Source organism: Phacochoerus africanus, chromosome 2, assembly GCF_016906955.1.
Source record: "Phacochoerus africanus isolate WHEZ1 chromosome 2, ROS_Pafr_v1, whole genome shotgun sequence".
Taxonomy (NCBI): Eukaryota; Metazoa; Chordata; class Mammalia; order Artiodactyla; family Suidae; genus Phacochoerus; species Phacochoerus africanus.
In genome coordinates, this window is record NC_062545.1 from 26728077 (window position 1) to 26751509 (window position 23433).

Below are 23433 nucleotides of genomic sequence, written 5' to 3' on the forward strand. Positions count from 1 at the left end.
TTCTCCATCTATCTATAGGTTTTCACATCCTAATCTCTTTGTGGCCTCTATCTATTTACACACTTTGTGTATAAACCTGAATTTACTGAATATGAGGTGAAAATAATAATACGCTACACAAGACATTTCTCTCTAAAAGAAATACTTATGTCTAAAATAAAACAAAATTTCTTAAATAATATTAGCAACGATTATTGCACCAATATGTGTACATTTAACAATCTAATTGAATATGCCAAGGAAATGAGACAATTGCTTCTAAAATAAGAAGCAGAATTTAATATTTCTGTACTATTTTATATTGACATCAAATTGAATACAGTGGCTTTAACTATGTAATCATAAAAGAAGTAAAATAACAATAAAATACTAATAAGAAATCATCTCCTTAGTGGTTGTTAAAGTATTGGTATTAATGGAGCCACAAATCCAAAATGTCAGGACACATGCCAAGTATGTGTGTATAAGTATGCAAATTTTAATATAACTCATCAGTTGCCTGATTGATCGCCAGTGATTTAAATCAACCTAAACGTTCCAATCTTGAGGAAAAATGTTTTCAATTTATTGGTTTTCTTTAGAAGAAAAACTCAGTAGAGGTTCTGGCAATTGAGCAGATGTATGCAGAGAGGGGGGAAAAAAAAGAGAGAGAGAGAGTACTGAAGTATGTTCACTAATTGAGCAAAATCTTATAAATGAAACCCAGAAGTTCATATCTCCTTTGACTTTTGTCGGTCTTTAAATAATTATAATGAGTATGTAAGTTCTAGCCAGCCTGGCTGCTTATGCATCATTAAAATCAAACTTCTACTTCTGCCAGTGTATTAACTTGTCTATATAGTCACATAATTAGCGCCTCATCATTTTATGCTATTCTGAGACTTCCTCTTATCCGGTATCACATCCAACACTGCAAAGAGCAGTCGCCTCATAAAATTCTGCTGTCCTTCAACTTCTGCTATTTTTCTTCTACAAAAATCAGATTTTTAAAAGAGAGGAGAGATACTGGCTAGATCATGAGTAGTCGAGATTTAGGTAAAATAGGGGGAAATCCGAAAAACTAAAACACATTAGTCATTCAGCTTAGATCCGTTCTCTAAGGTCCTTCTAGCACCTATTTAATTGTTGGGGTTTCAATTTTGCCATCTCCGACTGCGAGGGCGGCTGGGAGTTCAAGACCCATGCTACTCTCCATCACCCAGGATGCGCTGCTGGGAGAGGAGATAATTCCTTCTTGGCTGCGATTTACGTTGACATTTAATTTTTTTAAACTTGTTCTCTCTCTCTCTTTTTTGTAAGGGCTTCTTTGATCAACTTAGCAGTGTCAGTGACCCGCCCCCCAATGCTATTGCTGTGAGGTGAATGTTTTACCCGGCAGATAAAGAAAGAAACTACTTTTGGAGAAGTTCCTCCGTGGTCAACTAGTTTTTAGGCTACTCCTCCGGTTGCACATGACGGAGCATCTTTAGAGAAAATTATTTGGGTTTCCCTTTTATCTCTTTTGTTTTGGAAGGGGGACTGGGTTAAAAGGTGAACCCTACAGGGCAACCTCCTGCCGTTAGGTCTCGGCCAAAGTTTCTGCCGGTCAAGTTTGAGGCTTGAGCGAAAGAAGCCCCCGGACGTTGTTGATTGACCAGTGCCTCACAGTAGCCTCCTGGCAGGTCAGCCAGCACGACATTTGTCTCTGGATTCTTGCGAGGGGGTGGGGTGGGGGGAGCAGTCGCTCCTGAGCCCAAATCGCCGCTGCTTCGGGCAGAGCGGCAGCTTCTGGAGAGAACTCGGTGGCTGGAGCTGCAGAGCAGTGGGCGTCGGGCACCGAGCGGCACGCATCGGGCATCGGGTAAGACACCAGGATCCAGAGATGGGAGGGGGTTCGCAGGAGCCGCGAAACTTCTGGAGCGCGGGGTCCTCAGGAGCAGAGGCAGCGTCCGGTCTGCGGCTGCAGAGCTGAGGTTGCGAGTCCAGGGCGCGCAGGGAAAGCAGGACCGGGTCCCCACGCAGCTGCTTTTCCTGTATTGTGCAAAGGCTGAGGAAATCACAGGCTCTTCCCGGAGCCAAGACTGCTTGGCGGGAAGCAGTCCACCGGCCTTGCGACGCACCTGTTGCCAGAGGACTACACCCTCCTCCTCCGCCAGGGCGCGAGGTGTGGCCGGAGACAGCGCCGCCCCACCGCCGCCCCCTCGTACGCTCGGCTCCCGGCGCTCCCGAGCCCTCTGAATGGGCCCCCGGCCAGGGCCAAGGTCAAGGCGCCCCCCTGGCCAAGGCTCATTTGGGCTGCTGCAGGCTCGGCCCTGCGCCGGCTCTCTTCCTCCCCTTTCCATGCACTGGCAAAGGGGTGGGCGATGGCAGAGACGGCCCTTGGAAAGAAATCCGTCCGCTCGGCTCTGCTTGTCCTCGGGAGCTCCGAGCTTCCTCCTTCTCGGCTTCCCGGCTTATCCTGAGGGACCGAGCCCTAGGGTGGGGGTGAACTCCGCGAGACTAGCGCGCAGGAGCAGCGCCAGCGCTGCCTGGCGGGCATCTCTGCCTTTCGGGCCCTGGCGAGTATCAACCCATTTTATGGCGAGCAATGTTGTGGCTCCCTTACTCTCTCTCTTTTCCAAGAGCAAAGGAATGGGGAACGAGCCTTCTAGGAGAGTCGGGGACTCCTATAAGGCCTCGTTGAAAGTCTTTGCCTGACTGGGGCCCTGGACCTTGAACCATCCCACACTCACACAAACAGTCCTTGGGGAGAGCAGGTCTACCAAGAAGGAGAGGACGCGGCCCAGACGTCGACCGAGGGCCTTTGGCCGAGACACAGCAGATCTGCCAGTCCAAACACCGCCGCGTTACTGGGGCCAAAAAAAAAACTCTTGGGGTCTGGAGAGGGTCTGATGGATGCAGGCAGAGGCCGGGGCACCTCTTCCTCGCCCAGCGCAGCCCTCCTGGGAGCTGGCCTCAGTTAGCCTACGTCCCTCTCTCCTTGGAAAGGCGGTGCCGAGGAAAAGAGGCTTCTGGTTCCGGCTGCCGAAACCCTGACCCCTGTCTTTTCAGCCCTGAAAGAGAGTGAGTTTGTATCGGGAGGACCGCTCCTCCCCTCGCCCATTTTTCCTCTGCAACCTTACCTTCTCTATTAATTGACAGGGGAGAGAGGAGGGGAATTTTACACGTTATTTCATATTGTCCACTGAGAAAATTGGAGGATTTTTTTAAAGGGTAAAAAGCACCCCAAATCAACACTGAAGTGCAGCATTCTCACTTTGGTCATGGGAAAGACAAACGTAGATCCTGAGGATCAAGAAGGCGGTTCTGGAAGAACCGAGTGTGGTGCATTGGCCCAAAGGCAGGGAAGTTACTTTTGCTCCTTGTCCAGCGCTTTCAGCCCCAACCTTGATCACCAGAAAAGCCGCTAAAGGCTGTGGTCTGGACCACGCCTCTCACCCCATTTTCAGTCCATCACCTGGGCGGCGTCGGAACGTATGCAGATGTTCCGAAACCCTCTTGCTCCAGAGCAGCTCAGAGAATGTCACCAAGTGAGCTCAATTGGACGAGTCTGGTGAATTTACAAAACACTCCTTTTGCTTGGGTATTACGAGTGCGTTTGGACATCAGTCTTTTCACATCCAATCGAATCTCTTGGATTCTCGGTTTTAAGAAACTTTCTTTCTATGGAGATGGAGGCGACAGAAGAATAAGAGGCTTGTATTCAGTCTTCAAGGGCACAAAGCTCCTGGCCTTGCCAAGGGGTTGTTGGCCATTTCCTTTTTTTTTTTTTTCTTTCCTTTTTCTTTTCAGAGAAGCAAATTACGGTGTAGAAAAAGCACCTGTTCCAACGATGCGTCTCCCCACCCGACTTGTATGACCAGTGCTGCTTTCGAGGCGTGACTGTCAACGAGGCAGCCTTGCAGAGCTCGCGGACTCGGGATCTGGGCTCCCATCGCTCTTCTGTTGACCGCTCCATGTGTGTCAGTGGAAAGCGAGGCCTTCCCTCCCTCGAGAGTCCTGGAGCCTGGCAGTGATGCTGCCGCGCGGGCTGGAGCCCTAACTGCCCGAGGTTCCGGGCATGATTTCAGTTTCGCACTTTCCACGCTGACATGCAGCCATAACCTAGCGTTTGTTTCTAGCTCCTCCGAGCCTGGAGCGCTTGGCAGCGCCCAGATTTTCGTAGAGGCCGGCCTCGGGGCAGTCTTTTTACCGGGGATTTCTGCCTTCCTGCGCCTCGTGCTGCTCAGCTAGTTCCGGCTGACAAAAACACAGCAAGGGGGAAGAAGCACCGGCGCCAAGCTCCGCACTCGGGCCCAGGGCTCCAAACTCCAAGCCTCCTTATCGCCAAAATTGCCTATGCTCGGGACCGCGGGTCCACGCACAAGAGGCTCTTGGGATCCTTACGAGGCTGAGCTCCCCGCCCCTCCCCGAACGTGTAGTTTATTATTGGACCCCGAGGTCTCGCTCTCCCCAGACCGCCGGTGTACGGCGGCCCCCGCCGGACCGACCTACCCGCCTCGGCCGGGTGGCGGTGAGAGGCAGAGGTCCCCACGCGCGCACGCATAGCGGCCAGAGACCCTCCAGCCGAGCTACGGACGGGACCGCCTTGCCACCTCCAGCTAGCACCAGGGTCCATGGGATTCGGGGAAGCCAGAGCAGAAACAATCTCTCTGGAGTCCTGGGACCCTTTCCAATCCTTAACTCCCTCGGCTACTTTTCCTCTCCTCTCCTTCTCAAGTGGCTCTTATTGTAACACCAGTGTTGGGTTGTTTCCTCAGTTCCAGGTTTAAGCAAAATTGAAATTCTTTCAGGAAACGATTTTTTCAAAACGAAAGAGAACATATAAAAACCAAGACACCCATCCCCAGGACAGTGTCAGGGGCATATCCATCACCAGATATGGACATCCCGTTAAAATCACACTGGAGGCCCAGTAAATAAAATGAACACAATGCCAGCGTTGAGGGGAAAAAAACCTAGTAAGAAAAAACTTTGGGCAGTGCAACGGGCAGGCATCCTCCTGCACCTCCCATCCCGACCCCCTCCCCTTGAACCTGCCCTCCATCTGCGTCTCTGTCCTTGAAACCATGGAATCATTGAGACTTTTTGCCCACATTTTCCAAAACTTGGGAATGGCTGTGGAAGGGAGGAGAGAGAATGTTTCCATTCCTCTCTCCAGCCCCAGAGGAATCTCCGCCGACAGCCTGGCCTCCTTTCCTTCCCTTCCCTCGGTTCCTTTAGGTGTGATTTGATTAGGGAGGGGGGTAAAGGAAAGTTAAAAAAAAAAAAAAATCCAGAAGGCGTGAGCTGGAGCGGTGAGTGTGTCAATCAGAGGGTTTTGTGCCTGGGGGCTCCTAGCGGTTCGGAGCAGAGGTGTCCCTGGGCGGCCCCACAATGAATATGAATAGGAATCCTTGCTAAATGGGACAGCAAAGCGCACCGCCCTGAATGATGGCACGTCATCCTAACCAGCCTAGGATAGATAGGAGGGTTCCTTTTGTCTCTTTTCTCCGCTGCAGCTCTATAAAAGCCCCTCTTTTTCAGCGTGAGGTTAGTTCAAGCACACACCAACTAGCTGTCCAGGAAACCACCAAACCAGAGAGAGAGGGGAGTGGGGAGGGAGAAAGGCGGGGAAAGGCAGTGCTTCAGCTTTTCTTCTCAGGTCTTGCCGCTGAGAAGTGGGTTGCTGGGCTGAGCAGCTCTTTTTTTTAATTTTATTTTTGTAATTCAAGATTTTCTTTAATTTCCCGCCTAAAGCCTCCCCACGGTAGGGCCGCGTCCCCTGTAATAAAATGAATTCTGATTCGAGCTCTGTCTCCAGCAGAGCTTCATCTCCGGACATGGACGAGATGTATCTGAGGGACCACCACCACCGCCATCACCACCACCAGGAGAGCCGCCTCAACTCGGTCTCATCCACGCAGGGCGATATGGTGCAGAAGATGCCCGGGGAAAGCCTCTCGCGGGCCGGCGCCAAGGCCGCGGGCGAGAGCAGCAAGTACAAAATCAAGAAGCAGCTGTCGGAGCAGGATCTACAGCAGTTGCGGTTGAAGATCAACGGACGCGAGCGCAAGCGGATGCATGACCTGAACCTCGCCATGGACGGGCTGCGCGAGGTCATGCCATATGCGCATGGGCCCTCGGTACGCAAGCTCTCCAAGATCGCCACTCTCCTGCTGGCCAGAAACTACATCCTCATGCTCACCAGTTCCCTGGAGGAGATGAAGAGGTTGGTTGGTGAGATCTATGGGGGCCACCACTCGGCCTTCCACTGCGGGACCGTGGGCCACTCGGCCGGCCATCCGGCGCACGCCGCCAACGCCGTGCACCCGGTGCACCCCATCCTGGGCGGCGCGCTCTCGTCCGGCAACGCGTCGTCACCGCTGTCCGCCGCCTCGCTGCCCGCCATCGGCACCATCCGGCCTCCCCACTCGCTCCTCAAGGCGCCCTCCACGCCACCCGCGCTGCAGCTGGGCAGCGGCTTCCAGCACTGGGCCGGGCTGCCCTGCCCCTGCACCATCTGCCAGATGCCGCCGCCGCCGCACCTGTCCGCTCTCTCCACCGCCAACATGGCCCGGCTGTCGGCCGAGTCCAAGGACTTGCTCAAGTGAGCAGCGGGCCGGGCCGGCTGCGGAGGATGAGGGGCGAGCGGAGGGAGGGGTCGAGGTGCCGGGCCGGGAGGGAAGAGGGTGGCTGGGAGCTCGGCCGGAGGGAGGGTGGGCGCAGGGCCCCGAGGCCTCCCACACAGTCTGAGAGCTCTCAGATCCCACTTGACCCCCGGAGGGAAAGGACTAAAATCAAACTGCAATTTCTAGGTGGTAGCGAAGGGGGACTCGAACCAGATGTTGTGTGTCTTGCATGCATGCTTCCTTTCTCCATGCCGCGCCAGTATTTCTCACTGCCATATGCTCTTGTCAAAACTGCATTTGTTGTATAAAGATGGGATCGGTGTAAACACTTGCGAAGGAACTTTAGAGTTGGCTTTCTCTGGCTTTTGGAAAAGACAGCCATCCCTTTGGTGGGAAACAAATGTAAATATTTCCTTGAGATGGATGCAGTTATGATGGTCTATCCTTTCCACAGTTGTTTTTCGAGAGACAATATGGAGAGAGAGAGAGAGAGAGGAAAGGGAAAATCTCAAGACCCAAGTTTGGAATTTCACCTCCGCATGACATGTCTCCTGTGGGTTTTCCTTAAGACGCAGTGTAGGTCGAAAGAACGCATGCATGCTTCTCAATGAATCTCATCTAAACATGTTGTGCAGGCCGTGATACCATTTTCCTTGTAACAAGGATTTATTAGTGAATTCTCTGAAGTACTCCATATATCTGTCTGTGGTTGTAGGAAATGCAAAAGGGGACAGAGTGCAAAGACCCAAACTCACGCACTCGCGCTTCTCCCCCACCCCACCTTCAAACTCCATTCCCAACTCTCCCGGGCTGTTATAGGGGCAGGTGTTGCAAGAGCTTGGGCTCCCTCTACTAGCTTGCCCCCACACCCCTTGCTCAGTTATCCTGCATGCAGGGTTGGCTCTCTCTATCATCAGCTTTGAAAACTTATTCGTGGTTTGGGGAGGGAGGGGGCGCCGTTTTTATTTTCCTGAACATTTGCTTGAAATATTTTGTTAGGGCTTCGAAGACAAGACCTGTCTTTATTTTTTATATATTCTTGATAACTATGATATATTTATTAATAACCAGTGTTTCTGGATGAGATTTCAAATAAAAAAGAAACTTTAAATCCTGGCTTTGCCTTTGCTTAAAATTTTTGAAGCTGGGGTAGTGGGTAGGGAACAAGTGGACCCAGCAAGATATATCTGGGAGTGAGAGAGGGATTTGGGTGGGAGGGCAGTTGCCAAGAGTCTTATCTGATCATTTAGAGATAAAGAGGTCAGACATATTGGTGTTAATTATTACAACTAAATGTCTTTCAAATAGGAGCCTTGTCCAAGTTGGCAGTCTTGTGATCTTGAGCTCCTTATTTCTCTGCAGTAATCAGATCCTCATAAGCTTGGCAATTGAGGTTTGGTTTGTTTTGTTTTGTTTTTTAAGTAATCTAGAAACCCAAAGTGACAGGAAAAGAGAGGCAGAGTGGTGGCTATGCTGGCTGTGTTGGCAACAGATGAGAATGTAAAACAGTAAGTTAACTTTTTACTTTACATGGACCGTGTGGCCTTTTGAAAAATCAAACAGGTTAAAAATCCAGTCTACGTTTTGGAAATCCACAAAGCATCATCCTAAAACATATGCAAATGCCCAGCCCCCCACCTACCCCTTGGCACCCGTTCCTCAGAGACAGAGAGGGCCTCTCTGCTTTGAAAGGTGAGCTGACTGCCCAAGTCTCAGCATCTCCAGATTTATAGTGGAAATTCTCTCCTTTTCCACCCTTAGAAGACTGTAGATCCCATTAGTTGAATGCAAACTTTTTGGAAATGCTATGGGGGGGGGGCACTTGAAGAGAGAAAAGTCTTCTACATAAATAATGGCTAAAACAGGGGTTATTTTAATCAATTGTCTCTCTTCCCACCCCATAACATTTCCAGATAGTTCATATACGTAAAAGTAACCCAGCAAGAAGGTTTTGTGTACTTGTTTATAAGGGGCAAGACATAAAGCCCTGGTTATAACTCAGACATCACTGGCCTCTATTCCCTGTTAAGGACAGTGGAAACCTGATTAAAATGTACCACCTCAGAATCTGCCTGGAGCTTAGATGCAACAGTACCTCCCTGTTGGCTGAGGCCTAAGATCCTCTTCAAAAAGGGGGAGGCTTGGGAGTGGGGGGGATGCACAGAGCTGTTTCTCCCCAGGATCCAGCAGAGACAGCACATCTAGGAAGCATTTGCCCTTTCCTTCCTGGGTCCCCCACCACCTGCCGGTGCTGGCCCTCTCTGGGAGGGCACCTCTGCGGGTCCTGGTTCTATTTAACTCATTCTATGGCATCTCTTTTTTACCCCCAGCTCCCCTACTGCCAGGGAGAAAGACCCAAGTGAGGGTCTATAGCTGAGGGTGCGTATTTCCACTGGTTTTAGGCAGACAAATGGGGGAATAATCATCTGTTTCCCAGGGGTGATTCATTTCTCTGGGTGAGGAAAGTGCTGTTGAGGATTTATTTGAAACCAACACAAGGCAGCCCTCCAGACTTTCCCTGTGAGTTTATTATTTAGAAAAGGAAGGGGAGGGAGAGGTTTCATCAATCAGGGAAAGTGACTTTCCCCTGAGTCACTTGCTTCTTGGTTTTTAAAGGCCTGGTCCTGGGGAAAGACCAGAGGCCAGATCACTGGCTTAATGGTGAGCTTCATCCCTTCTCTAGAGCTGGGCCTTAAACTGGCTACTGGAGAGAAATAAGGCCACACTCTTTGTACCAGGGGAGTGGGGGCTTTTAACACAGTGCTGCTGCAACAGGCAGGAATCCCTAGAGTTAACTCCAGCCGTCAGTTTAGAGTTCTGAGGTTCACTGGGGGAGGGAGGAGAAGGGGGTCTATGCTAAAAGGAATCTCAAGCCCAGGGAAATTCTATACAGAATTTTCCAACCAAAGTGGAAAAGAGATGCCGTTTCCAGCATGGAGGAGTTCCCTTCGACGGGGCAGTTCTCTTTTCTGGATCCCAAAACTCCTTGGACCTAAAGGTGGGGAGAAAGGATTCCTTTAACCACAGGGCAGGAACCCAAGGAGAAAGGCAATGTGGGAGCCAGGTCATCTGGAGTTTCTAGATTTACTGGGGAAGGAACATTCCTCACTCACCCCGCAGGATGGGCCCTGCCCAGGTGCAGGCCTGTCTGCCTGCAAATGTGACTTTGCAGGCAACTCTTTCGCACATTTCTCATTATATTCTCGATTTACTGTTGCCAGAAACAAAAGTCCATGGGCGGGAAAATGAGAATGGATTCTTGGCCGGATTTTTTTCATTGCCAATTCATCACCTTCTCGAAAATTAAGTTTAAAGCAGTTTTTAATTCAGTTTAGAAACAGCGCCATTGATCCCTTCCCTCCACAATATATATATATATATATATATATATATATATATATATATATATATATATATGTTCTTTTACATTTCAAAGGACTGCGAAAGCCTTGTGGACAAAGATAACTTGAGAAACTTGGACTAGCATCCTCACGATGGATGTCCTTTCATCGGTGACCGAATATTAAGGCAGGGAGAAGGTCCCACTTAGAAAAGGAACGCCGCTAGGGTGCCCAGGGTCCGATAGACCTTTGCTCCTAGAGACCCTCGCCCTGTTCCCTGGAGTTCTGGATTTAAATCCCATAAAAATGGGGCAGGGAGGGGCGACCAGAGTTGGTCTTAGTAGAAGCCCAATGGTCCCTAAAAGACCAAGAGGAGCCTTACAAGAGGCTACAAGAGGAGCCTTACGTCTCCTCAAACTCCCCCCCCCACCCCAGCTTCTGGGCCTCCCCTAGCAGAAAGTGCAAAAACCCTTTCCCTCTGGAAGGGTGACGGATTCTCTGAGCACCTCGTCCAGCTAACAAGATTTAACTGCGCTTTTCTGCTCTCTTCTGGAGATTTGGCGCTCCTCTCTCCGCTTCCCGCAGCCAGTGTTCAAGGTGGGCTCCCAATTTGGGCGGCCTGGCCGCTACGCTCCTGGCCCTCCCAGCGGATGCTCTCCAGGCCGGGCCAGGCTTGCGGCCCAGACTCCGCTAAGCCTTCGCGGTCCTGGAGCCTCGTTCCCTGGGGCGTCTTCCGGGACAGGCTGGTCCAGGCTCCTCCACGCTCCTCAGGCTCAGGAATCGAAGCAAGAGGAGGAGCCGCAGCAGAAGGGCGTTGGAAGCGTCTTTGGAAAGAAATAGGCCAGGGGAGGGGCCGTGGTGAGCGAAGTGCGCCGGCATCTTCTGCCCGCCTCCAGGCAAGCTTTCGGAAGAACCAGTGCCCCCTCCTTTCCCACCGCGTCAAAGTTTCTGAGCCTCACGCGTACCCATTTCCCCCGTAGGTTCGGGTCTGCAGTCGTTTTTCAGTTGTGTCCGTTTTCAGTGAAACTTTCCCTGAGACAATGCAGCCGCGGGGCTGCGAGGGGGCGGAAGACGGTGGGGTGCAGGGAAAAAGCAAGAGAGCCCCGGGAATCAGTGATCGTTGGGACCCCCTGGAGCCCCAGCACTAGATCCCTCCTGAGTCAATCGGATCCCACAAGCCCGCAATTTCACCGCCCACTGACACAGTACAAGGCCCCACCCTCTGTCCTCTGCATCTGGCGGCGGGGAGAGGAGAGCTGGGAGCGCATCTGGGTCCCGCGCGGAAAAAACTGGCTCCGCACCTCGCCTCTGGCTGTGGGTCTTACGCCGAGCGGGTCAGTGTGGAGACCGCGGCTCCGCGTGGATCTGGGGCTCCTGGAGTCCCGGCTTTGTCTTGTAGGAAGCATGGGTCTCCGGGCCCCAACCCCTGACTCCTCGCTGTTCGCTCCGCAGGCCCAGAGAGGCTAGGGCGCAGAGGAAGGAAGAAGCGCGGGAGAGGGACATCGCGGGACTAGACCCAATCCAGACTACGCAGACAATTCCTAAGAGACCGGATATACTTAAGCGTTTATGGAAAGTGGGTGGAAGTAAAAACAAGAATAGCAAACAAATCCAAACTCGGATGGAGAGTGCGGGAGCGCTCTTTCGTCTCTTTATTCCAAGACCAGGCGCGCGCTGACACTCCGTCAACTTTGCTAAGGAGATCGGGTCCAGGTCAGTCTGGGAGATCCCAGCTGCTGTGCCTTCCCCAGCAGCCTTTCCTCGCCGGAGGCCTCACGGAGGACCCGGCAGGCTCGATCCCCGAGGCGCGCCCGGACCACGGCCCCTGGCGCCGGGCTTCTAACCCAATCCGGGCTCTCTCCAAAGTGAGGACTTTGTTCCCGAAGTGGTCAATCAGGAAACGAGGTTCAGCCCGCCTCCTGGGAGTTCAACATGTCTCCGGGGAGGGGGATGGGGGTGAGACCTGCTGGGGCTGGGATCCCAGGAGGCGGAGAGGGAGGGGTGCACAGTTCTGGGTTTTGTGGCGGTGTCCCATGTCTTGGAGTTAGGGTGAAAGCAGAGTGGTTGGGGAGGGCAGGAAGCGCGCAGCGCCGAAGGCAAGTTCTGGGAAACAACTTGAGATAGCTGCCTCGAAAGGTTTGGGGTTCCGTTTGGCCAGGATTTGATCAGTGATGGCCAGCGACAGACACCTCACAGGGTGCAAGAGCCTAGGTCTGATTCTGGGGGCGCCACAGTGTAAGTGTAAGACGCAGCCTGTCAATCCTTCTCACCCCTTTTTGGCCCGACAAACTCCCGAAGCTGGGTTCCGAGAGCCCATCCCCCACCGCCCGCCCCCAGCGTGCCGCTAAGCTGCGGGTTCCTGTAATGACTTTATGCCACTGGCAGGATCCTTAACTCCATGGGCTGAAGCAGAAAGTGGAGCAAGCACATTTTATGAAGACTCTCTTCTGGCCTTGATTATTCAACGGTCCCTCCCTCCTGCTTAGTCCAGGAAAGGACAAGGACTTTCATGGCATTCTTTGAGCACATACATAAACATACCGCTTTCTACTGCATTCCCAGCGATATAAGCCTTAACGCTACTTCCTTTGGAATTTCTTAATTAATCTTCCTCCATTTCAGCGATCAACACTTTCTGCGTGCTTTCCTTGTGCCAGGCACTGTGAGGGGCACTGGAGAAAAATGAGCCAAACAGCAAGAGAAGTAGGACATCCAAAGGCACAAGAAATGGCCCCTGCCTTCTGGGTCCTCAAACCCTAGGGGAAAACAGGCTATCTAAGTCCTAAGATTAAAAACTACCCCCCCCCACCCCCCCCCACCCTCCTCACCCCCCCGCCACCAAATAGGGGTGTTTGCAAGCCCACCTTTCGGAGGCTTTTTCAGATGCCGAAAAACTCATTACCCATTCCCTCTACCAGATAGAGGACAGGAGCAGATGCCTTTGATTAATATGGAAATAAAAAGAAGCAATGGTGGCAGTACTTTGTTTTGTCGCAGTTGTTTAGAGATTTATTGACACCAAGATAAACTTCAGTCTGGGGCATCTCCGTAATTCATGGTCCCATTAGTTATTACCAAATGAGCAAATCGTTTTTCATTTAACTGTTTAACTGTTTTTTAAAAGAAAAAAAATAAAAGAAGGGCGAGGTTGGGAGAAATCTTTTTATAATGGGATTAGAGTCATTATCCTCATAGGCTTCATGGTCCCTGGGCTGCAGAAACTTGCCTCTCGACTCCCGAGTTCACCAGACTATGTTCTAAGCATAAAACAATCCTGTAATTTCCTTCAAGAACAAAAGTTTTCAAAGAAATGACCTGCACAGTATTCCCCTCAATAAAGAAGAATTGACTTAATGGTCTGTTAATTACTCCATCCCACAGGGGGAGGGAAGCTTGGGAAGGGGTTGCTACAAACCCTCTGTTGATTGAAGCTGCGGTCTGTCCGCAAAAGTACAGCTGGGGCTGGGCCATTGAAAACCCAGACAAAACAAAATCCCTGGTAAATAATCCTACCTAGAACACAAAGATTCAGCATGCAATTGTTGAATCTTTGCTGGATCCTCAGAGAAGCCCGGAGCTAGCTCCTTTGGTGCTTCCGATAATCTTTAAAATTGAGTCCAAGTGTTCTTGGATAGAGAGTTTAAAAAGGAACATAGTTGACTTCTCCATCCTCTTTTCCTCCCCTGTCAAATTTCTTTCTTTTATTTGACACTCTGACTATAGTTCTTTTATCCAATCTTTTTTTTTTCTTTTTTACTAATTACAGTTTGTTTCTCCATTCAATACATTTTTTGGCTTTTTGGTTTGGTCATCTTTTCTTGTTGTTTCTCTATTAATGATTTAAACCCAAGAAGATAAATTTGATTGTTCTAGTAAAAAAAAAAAAAAAGGACAAAGTAGAGAATCAAAATATAGGAGATAGATTTGAGGTCTTATTCTCTATGACTTTTTCAAATCTGAAAGGTGACAGCTACATCATGCAATTAAATATATTTCTAAAATTAAAAAACTTAAAAATTCTACTTAAACCCAAGCAAATCTGAGCCATCATTTAATTAAGTTAGCATCAGAGACAGTTAAACAGGAAAAAAAATCAATTTTTAAAACAGCTCTTTAAGGAAGAAAATACGCATAAACATGTTCCACACTAACAGAAAATATTGGTTCCAATTTGGTGGACATTTGACCTTTGTGGATCCACTGAAATAAGACATTGCAGAAAGGTGAAATGTGGCATCTGGAGAGAGAGATCGTGAAAATAATGAAGATGTGGTTATGACCTGTTTTAAAAATTAGCTCTTTGTCTGAACGAGGCAAAACAAAGATATTGTCAAGCCACACAATTTGCCACATCCACCATCACTTCTTAAGGAAGTGATCATTAAGAGCCACGTGCTGATGGAAGTCAATCTCTTGCCTTCCTTGCCTGTTGACTGGGCTCTGCCTGGTGCATGAGCTAATTGTTACAATCATGAGGGAGGCTAGCTCAAAGGTGATTGGCATTAAATTTTGCCCATGACTGTGTTTCATCTAGAATGATGGCAAACACATAGTTTTCCCTCCTTTGGGAAAGTGGGGAAAAAAAAAAAATCTAGTGAGTTAAAAAGAGACCCATCATTTAAATTCAGCTTGACCCCCAAGCAGCGCTGAACTTTTGTTGTTTTGTTTTGTGTACTGCTGACTGTTCATCTCGGTTATGTAAGAAACAGCATCTGGACACTGAATGACAGACAGTGTGACCTGTGTAGCTCAAATAGTGTTGTCCCCTTCAATCAGACCCATGCAAAAGGCCATCTTTACATGTTTCATCAATGATGTCCTCACAGTCCTGACTTCCCCACAGTACGTATAACTAACAGACCCACGTAAAAAACAAAAAGCTGTTCCTCTCGCTAAATAGCCCCTGGGGAATCTAGAAGTTGAGGAGGCAATTTGTTCCCAATTTTTACTAGAATCATATTGTGAATAAACTAGATTCCAAGACTGAATAAAGTAGTTTTAGAAATTATACTTACTGACTGACCATGCACTGCAGAGGTGGGTTAGGTCTTCTTTTTCTACTTTGCAGTAATTAATGTCCTCAGGTATTGATGCCCCTCCCCAAGGGCTTTTTGATTTGGAAGGTTTTGTTTTTTGGGTTTTTTTTTTTTTTTCATTTTTTAGCGTTAGCAATTGATTTTCTAGCATGTCCTTTATTTGTGGAGTGACGTTTCCAGGCTCTTAATTGAGACATTGGACCTCTTTGGGGCCACAGAGTATATCAGTTACAGGCTATAACTTTTCCTCATTATTGATTTGGGCACTTTTTTTTTTTTTTTTCCCCACTGTACAGCAAGGGGATCAAGTTATCCTTACATGTATACATTACAATTACATTTTTTTCCCCACCCTTTCTTCTGTTGCAACATGAGTATCTAGACAAAGTTCTCAGTGCTACTAAGCAGGATCTCCTTGTAAATCTATTCTAAGTTGTGTCTGATAAGCCCAAGCTCCCGATCCCTCCCACTCCCTCCCCCTCCCATCAGGCAGCCACAAGTCTCTTCTCCAAGTCCATGATTTTCTTTTCTAAGGAGATGTTCATTTGTGCTAGATATTAGATTCCAGTTATAAGTGATATCATATGGTATTTGTCTTTGTCTTTCTGGCTCATTTCACTCAGTATGAGATTCTCTAGTTCCATCCATGTTGCCGCAAATGGCATTATGTCATTCTTTTTTATGGCTGAGGAGTATTCCATTGTGTATATATACCACATCTTCCAAATCCAATCATCTGTCGATGGACATTTGGGTTGTTTCCATGTCCTGGCTATTGTGAATAGTGCTGCAATGAACATGCGGGTGCATGTGTCTCTTTTAAGTAGAGTTTTGTCCGGATAGATGCCCAAGAGTGGGATTGCGGGGTCATATGGAAGTTCTATGTATAGATTTCTAAGGTATCTCCAAACTGTTCTCCATAGTGGCTGTACCAGTTTACATTCCCATCAGCAGTGCAGGAGGGTTCCCTTTTCTCCACAGCCTGATTTGGGCACATTTTTAAATAGAAAATACTAAGAAACAGGCACTGTAATTTTCACAGTAAACATCAGATCTCTCTTTTTTTTTTTTTTTCTTGATAAAGGAGTTGTAGGTTGAGGGAAAACACTAGCAGTAAAAACTTTTCGGAATATATTTAAAACAGAGAGAACTGATAACTTTCTCTCTCTCTTTCAGAAACAATAGTTTTATTTAAACCCAACCAAATTCAGTACTTGTCCTTGAGGGGTTGCTGCTAGCAGTACCGAGGAGTGATGGCAGAGAGGGCAGAAGAGATGAGTAGGAGACCCTACTGTCTCATGAGTTCTTCCTCCACAGACCCTAAACCTCATCTAAGGAGACAGTGAGGAGGGAGAGGCTTTTCTTATAGTTCTATACTTGACCACAATAGATCCTTTTCTTTTTCTATAATTTACTTCCTTTGCAATTTTTATGAAAAGCTTGCTCATCTAAAATATGTACTGTTATGGTATAAAAGAATGTTCTAGGTTTTGTTGAAACTAGAATTAGTTTCGTGGAAACATTTGATGTTTCACTACACTTTCAGCTTGAAAGAAAGAGATGGGAGCTGGAATCTGAATCTGCAGAGCAGGGATGAAATGGGTTTATTAAGTAGAGCAGTAAGGCAAGAAACAGGGTGACATTAAAGGTGTTTAAAATGCAAAACATTTCTGCTGTAACATGGTATCAAAAGTTACTGTTACTGGAGTTCCCGTCCCGTCGTGGCGCAGTGGTTAATGAATCCGACTAGGAACCATGAGGTTGCAGGTTCGATCCCTGCCCTTGCTCAGTGGGTTAGCAATGACAGCTGTGGTGTAGGTTGCAGAGGTGGCTCGGATCTCGCGTTGCTGTGGCTGTGGTGTAGGCTGGCAGCTACAGCACTGATTAGACCCCTAGCCTGGGAACCTCCATATGCCGCGGGAGCGGCCCAAGAAATGGCAAAAAGACCAAAAAAAAAAAAAGTTACTGTTACCAATTTGTGCCGGACATATATATGCTCTAGGGAAAGATGTTCCTTAGGAAAAAGGACCGTGTTTGCTTACTTCCAAGAGAGGAAAGATTTATGGATGATTCTTCTCTTTCTCCTGTCTTCCTTCTCAATTTTCCTTTCTTCCTCTATTCCTCTAGCTTGTTTCTCAAATATCTCATCACCTTCTTGCTCTCTACCTTCTTCCACCTCTCTGCTTCCAGGCTGGACTTTATTCTCCATTTTAGCTCATGCCTCACTCTATTTGTCCACTGCATTGGCCACGTCATTGCTTTAAGGGAGGCTGGGGTTTACATTTCCTTAGCCTTCTTGCTTAGTCCTTGTACACTCAATCTGCCTGCTTCTCCAGCCAATGTTGGTTTCTGTTATCTTGGGAAACTCTGTTAATATCATTACTCTCAGCCTATGTTATGTTACAGGAAAAAAAAAAAAAAAAGTGCTACATGGAAATGTGTTCCAGAACCAAGGATGTTCAACAGTGCTTTAGCTTCCAAAAGCAGCATTATCATGAGGATGCCTTTCCAGGTGATAAGGGTCTTAGCCAGCTTGTGTTAACTTAGGAGAAATATTTATATTAATAATTATAGAAAACACAAAATTCTTTATATGTGCTAGTCATGGTTTTAAGTACTCAACACATATAAACTCATTTAATTTCCACTAAAAGCCTATAAATTGGTATTATTTTCCCCATGTTTTCAAATGCAGAAACTGAAGCACAGAAAGTTAAATACCTTTCCTGGTATGTCCTAGATCAGTAGTGTTCCCAGGCCTGTAGCCTGGGATCCCTGGGCCAGCAGCATCAGTAGCACCTAGGAACTTGTTGGAAACACAAATTCTGAGATTTTACCTTGCTTGCAAACAAATAAGATAGAATAACACAGTTTTGTGGATGCTGGCAGAGGACACAAGACTCCTGGGTCAGAAACAATGGATTTACTTCTCACTATATTGAAAGTGTCTTCATGTTCACATTGGTTGCCCTGGTCCCTTAACTACCATAAGAGAAATGCAGCGGCAGCTACTGCACATGCAGTGGATTGTGTTACATCTGAGGAATCTTGAGCTGAGAACTCCCAAACTTTTCCAACTGGCTTCTTGCAAACATATGCATCTTTTGGAGTTCCTGTCGTGGCTCAGTGGTTAACAAATCTGACTAGGAACCACGAGGTTGCGGGTTTGATCCTTGGTCTTGCTCAGTGGGTTAAGGATCTGGCGTTGCCGTGAGCTGTGGTGTATGTTGCAGATGCGGCTCAGATCAAGTGTTGTTGTGGCTCTGGCATAGGTTGGCGGCTACAGCTCTGATTCAACCCCTAGCCTGGGAACTTCCATATGCCATGGGAGCGGCCCTAGAAAAGACCAAAAGAAAAAAAAAAAAAGAAGAAGAAAATATGCATCTTTTGTCCTGAAGTGTGACATCATCTTTATCATTCTGGGCAGCAAAAAAAAAAAAAAAACAAAAACAAACAAACAAAAAAAAACTGCACTCTGCTCTGGAGAAAGATACTGCCTCCGTCTTCCCAGGCTGTTCTCTACAAACATCCATGAATAGTCAATGTCTTGGTCACAAGTTGTGGAGAAATGCAAGTTGTGGAGATTGTGTGTCAACAGGGGACTGAAACCAGGATGCTCTTTAAGCAACTGGTACTCTATTTTCATTCTTTGGGGCAAGACCAGTGTCTACTCCCTTTATCCTCCCTCACACAGACATGATATATATTTGGTGTGTGTACAAAGTATAGGGATCCTTGTAAAAGAACCAGGGTTTGTGTGTATATCTGTTCTTAATTTACAGGTGGACTGTGTTATAGTCTGTCTTCTGTTTCTTACTCCCCCCTCCCCCCATTCAGCATTAGGTTTTAAGATTGATCCACTTGGCTGTTGGCTAATCTCTTCTTTTTTGTTAACTTTCTGTCTTTTTCAGGGCCTTACCCAAGGCATAGGGAGGTTCCCAGGCTTGGGGTCGAATCGGAGCTGTCGCCGCTGGCCTATACCACAGCCACAGCAACGCCAGATCCGAGCCGCGTTTGCAACCTACACCACAGCTCATGGCAACGCCAGATCCTAAACCCACTGAGCAAGGCCAGGGATTGAACCTGCAACCTCATGGTTCTTAGTCAGATTCGCCAACCACTGAGCCACCATGGGAACTCCTGATCTTTCTTTTTTTACTGAAGTATACTTGACATACAACATTGTGTGTAAGTCTAAGGTGTACAATGTATTGATGTGATAAATTTGTATTGCAGTATGATTGCCACTGCAGCAATAGTTACCACCTCTGTCTTGCCACATGCTGATCACTTCTTTTACTGTTGGGAAGAGTTAAGATCCAGTCACTTAGCAAGATTTATTATACCATTTTGTTATCTACAATTGCTCTACTGTGTGTTAGGTCTCCAGGATTTATTTATCTAGGGTTGCATGTACGTAGTGCCCCTCACTTTTCAACTCCGCTGAGTACTCAGTACAGTGTACCCATCACATTTCATTTCTCATTTCCCTTGTGATGAAACTTAACTTCCCTATAGCAGCCTTATACAGTGACACTGCAATGAAACTCTTTACATGCATGTCTCCTCTTGCATCTGTCCAAGAATTTCTCTTGGAGAAATATATATAAGTTACACATATATATATAATAAAAATATATGAGATATATAAAACTATGTGTAAAAAGATATCTCTTGGTTACATATATATATCTTGGTTAAAAATATACATAGAATAAATAAATAAATATTTATATATATCTTGGTCTTATATCTTGGAGAGATATATATGTCCAAGATATATAACCCATATCCTTTGCTCATTTTTCTATCGAATTATCTGTCTTTTTGTTTTTTAAGAGTTCCTTTTACGGTTTATATATTGAAAGTTTAATATACAACAATTGTCTTCTCCCAGTCTTAATGTTGTGAATTCTGTGCTTTTTTTCTATATAGTTGCATAATTTTCCCAACATTGTCTGGTACAGTCTGTCTTTTCTCTGTTGATTTGTGGTAGCATCTTTATCCTAAATTAAGTTCTTACATATTCGTGGGTCTTCTTATTTGAACTCTTTACTCAGTATCATTGGTACATTAGTCTGTTTCTATGCCACTACCAGTATATTGTGAAAATTGTGACTTAGTATTATGTCTTAGGATGTGGTAAAGTGAATCCAAGGAGAATGAATTTTTCATGAAAGAGTCGTGTTTGTATCCAAACTAAATACGTTCTAAAGCAACCAGGATAATGATTTTTAGAAATGCAGTGCTAATATAACAAGATTTTTGTCACCTGTTCCTTTAGGTGATGGAGTGTTGGTGGTGGAGTGTATACAGGCAGGCCTCTTAGTGTTGTTATAATATTCCTATTTTTTCACAACCTCAAAGCTAATCATCATGGACAGGGATTCCCAAGCTTTCTGCTCCCTCTCTGAAGCAGTTTTATGCTTCATTAGTCTGGGCTTAGAAGCAAGTTTCCTCCTAATAATCAAGGTGCAGAGAGAGTGTTATCTTTGTTACATTGTTATATTCCATTCCATTATGTATTCTAAATCACTATATACCTACTATACAATGTCTCATAGAGTAAGGCTTAGAAATTTTCTTTTCTTTTTTTTTCTTTTCTTTTTTTTTGTCTTTTTGCCTTTTCTAGGGCTGCACCTGCAGCATATGGAGGTTCCCAGGCTAGGGGTTGAATCAGATCTGTAGCCACCAGCCTACGCCTGAGCCATAGCATTGCGGGATCCAAGCCACATCTGTAACCTACACCAGAGCTCACGGCAACGCCGGATCCTTAACCCACTGAGCGAGGCCAGGGATCAAACCCACGACCTCATGGTTTCTAGTCAGATTCGTTAACCACTGAGCCATGTTGGGAACTCCCAGAAACTTTTCTTAAGGAAGAACTTCCTGCTCATCATGGAAGAATGTTTTGCAGCTGGATTCCAACCTAAAAAAAAACCTTTCAAGCTTACTTAGTCTATTTCAAACCTCCAAGCCTGGGCACATTCTAACCCCATTGCCTGAAACACTTGTTCCCACTCTACCCTCCCTTGCCTAGCTATTCATAACCAGTGGTCACATCCCAGCTTCCCTGGGGAGCCTGGACCAGTAGTAGTTACCCCTCCCATGTGCTCTCCTAGCCCAATGTGCTTCCTCCTCACAGCACTCCCCGCCTGGAACCATCTGCTTGCCCTTCTCTCCCACAGGAATGTGAACCCTATAGAGCAGTACCAGGATGGTCTTATTCACCGATAGAATGGGTGCCTAAAGAATACTTTGTGACTCGGTGAATGAGAAATATTGTCCAGGACATCTAAGTTTTGGACAGGTGGTTATGTAAGATGATCTTTAGTTTCTCTTCCATCTGTGAAATATCACAATCATAGGATACAAAAATCACAAAGTCTGATTTCAGATTTTAAAGTTTGGATACATTTATTTCTGTTTTTTTTTTTTAAACTGTAGCTACATTGGAATAGGAGCTTTTGGCACTTGTGCTTCCAAGCACTTTTTGGAGTGGAAAGCAACTTTATAACTAACTTAGATAAAATGAAGAGAGCCCTATTGCTCCATTTCGATGTGTTGTATTCATAGTAACGTCCATTTAATGAATAACATGATTGCTATTTCATTGAATTCTCTCAATAATCTAGCAAGGGGGTTACATGATGCCCTTCTACAGGTGAAGAGTAAGGGTTAAGTGACTCGGAAAGGGTGCCCAGCCAACAAATGGCATGGCTGCATTTTGAACCTTGTGCTGTCTCATTCCAAATGTGGTGTTCCTGAGAGCTGTCCTGCATCTTCGTGAATGCCCTTTTGATCTGTTTCTTTAGTTCTCCCTCTCCTTCTCACTGGCCCTATTAATACCTACCTAAGCCTGCTCCTGCCCAACCTTCCCTAACAGTTTTTCATCACCTCTGCAACAAGGTCTTGTTTAAGGTCATCAAGCGTCCTGGAATTTTTTTTTTTTTTTCCTCTCTAGTCATTCACTCATTCAGTGAACCTTGCCTGGCTGTGAGTTCTGAGAGTGCCGTGGGGAATGAGAAAGATGTACTGTCAACACTCAGAAAGCTTATCTCTCAGTGTGGAAACGAATCAAGCAAAAGGCAAAAGTGACCAGATACTAAGCTAGGGGGCAACAGCAGGCCCGGTAGGGGTATGTCAAGATGAATCGTTGGTCAGGTGAGGAGGTGGGGCAGCGGGCAACAACAGAAAAATGTCTAGAAGCAAAAGAGCAGAGGGGATTTGAAAGACATTTTAGTGCAGCTGGAGAGTAGGATTCCTTTGTATGAGTGGAGTTAGAGTGGAACAAAGCAAGACATGCTGTTGCACAGGCAAGGAGCCAGTTGCCAAGAGACACTGCAATCCATTCACTCATCATTTTCAATGCATATTGACTAAGTTCCTCCTATAATAATCAAGAGATTGTACACTTAGCCCTTACCCAGTGCCACATACTGCTCTACGTGCTTTACATCAATTAACACAATCACTGCAATCACCCTGGGAGTTAAATCAATATTATCATTACTCTAGTTCTAAGGATGAGAAAGCCAAGGCCCAGAGAGATTGGATAACTTTCCCAAAGTCACACGACTACTAAATGACAAGTTTGAACGCAAGCGCAGGCAGCCCATCTCCGGGGTCTATGCTCTTAATCACTATCGTAAACTTCTGAGGATAAAGTGATGAACACAACCGTTTAGGCTCTCTGTTCTCATTTTAGGCAGGAGACAGAAAATAAGCAGGCAAACAAAAAATAAATGAACAAGATAGAGAGGTATGAAGAAATCCAAACAGCAGGATAGCTTGACTTGAGCTAGGTTAATTAAATTTAGCTGGGGATGTTAGGGAGAGCTCTCCTGGAGGGTGGCACATGAGTTCTAGAACCAGCTGGAGTCAGAGAAACTCAGGTAGAGGGAACCAGCATATCTGGGTTGGATGGCAGAGATGTGGGACTGTTAATGTTATGTGTCATCTTGGCAAGGTTTCTGTGCCCAGTTGTTTGCTATGAAGATATTTTTTAGATGTGATTAACATTTATAGTCAGTTGAATTGAAGTAAAGAAAATTAATCTCCATAGTGGGTGGGCCTTATTTAATCAGGTGAAGGCCATAAGCACAAAACAAACTTGCTGGTTCTCAGACAAGGATTCTGCATCAAAATTGTAATGTAGAAATCCTGCCTGAATTTCTAGCTTGCCCTATAGAATTCAGACATATCATCTCCAGCAATCACATTAGCCAGTTTCTTAAATCTCTCTGTTTTCTCTCTCTCTCTCTGTATGTGTGTATATATATAATTTATATATGTAATACTTATATCTATCAATATATAATTATATAATTAATGTATATTAATACATATACTATTAATATATAATATAATTTTATATATTACATATATAAATAATAGTATTTATTTAACTTAGGGGTTTTGCAGTGATTAAATGAGTTTATATTTAAAAACTCATATAGTTTTCTC

The 23433-nt window shown here is 46.4% G+C and overlaps 1 protein-coding gene across 1 annotated transcript; it reads left to right on the top strand.

Annotated features, from left to right (window-relative positions):
- Window positions 1–1456: 1456 nt before the first annotated feature.
- OLIG3 (oligodendrocyte transcription factor 3) lies at window positions 1457–7701 on the top strand. The gene is made up of 2 exons (XM_047769323.1): window positions 1457–1840; window positions 5783–7701. Exon 2 carries the CDS (start codon window positions 5802–5804, stop codon window positions 6570–6572), a length of 771 nt encoding a protein of 256 aa, XP_047625279.1. The 5' UTR covers window positions 1457–1840; window positions 5783–5801; the 3' UTR covers window positions 6573–7701.
- Window positions 7702–23433: the final 15732 nt, after the last annotated feature.

Excerpts from the sequence above, each read along its gene's own strand:
- OLIG3 (XM_047769323.1), top strand. The coding sequence starts at position 5,802 with ATGGACGAGATGTATCTGAGGGACCACCACCACCGCCATCACCACCAC.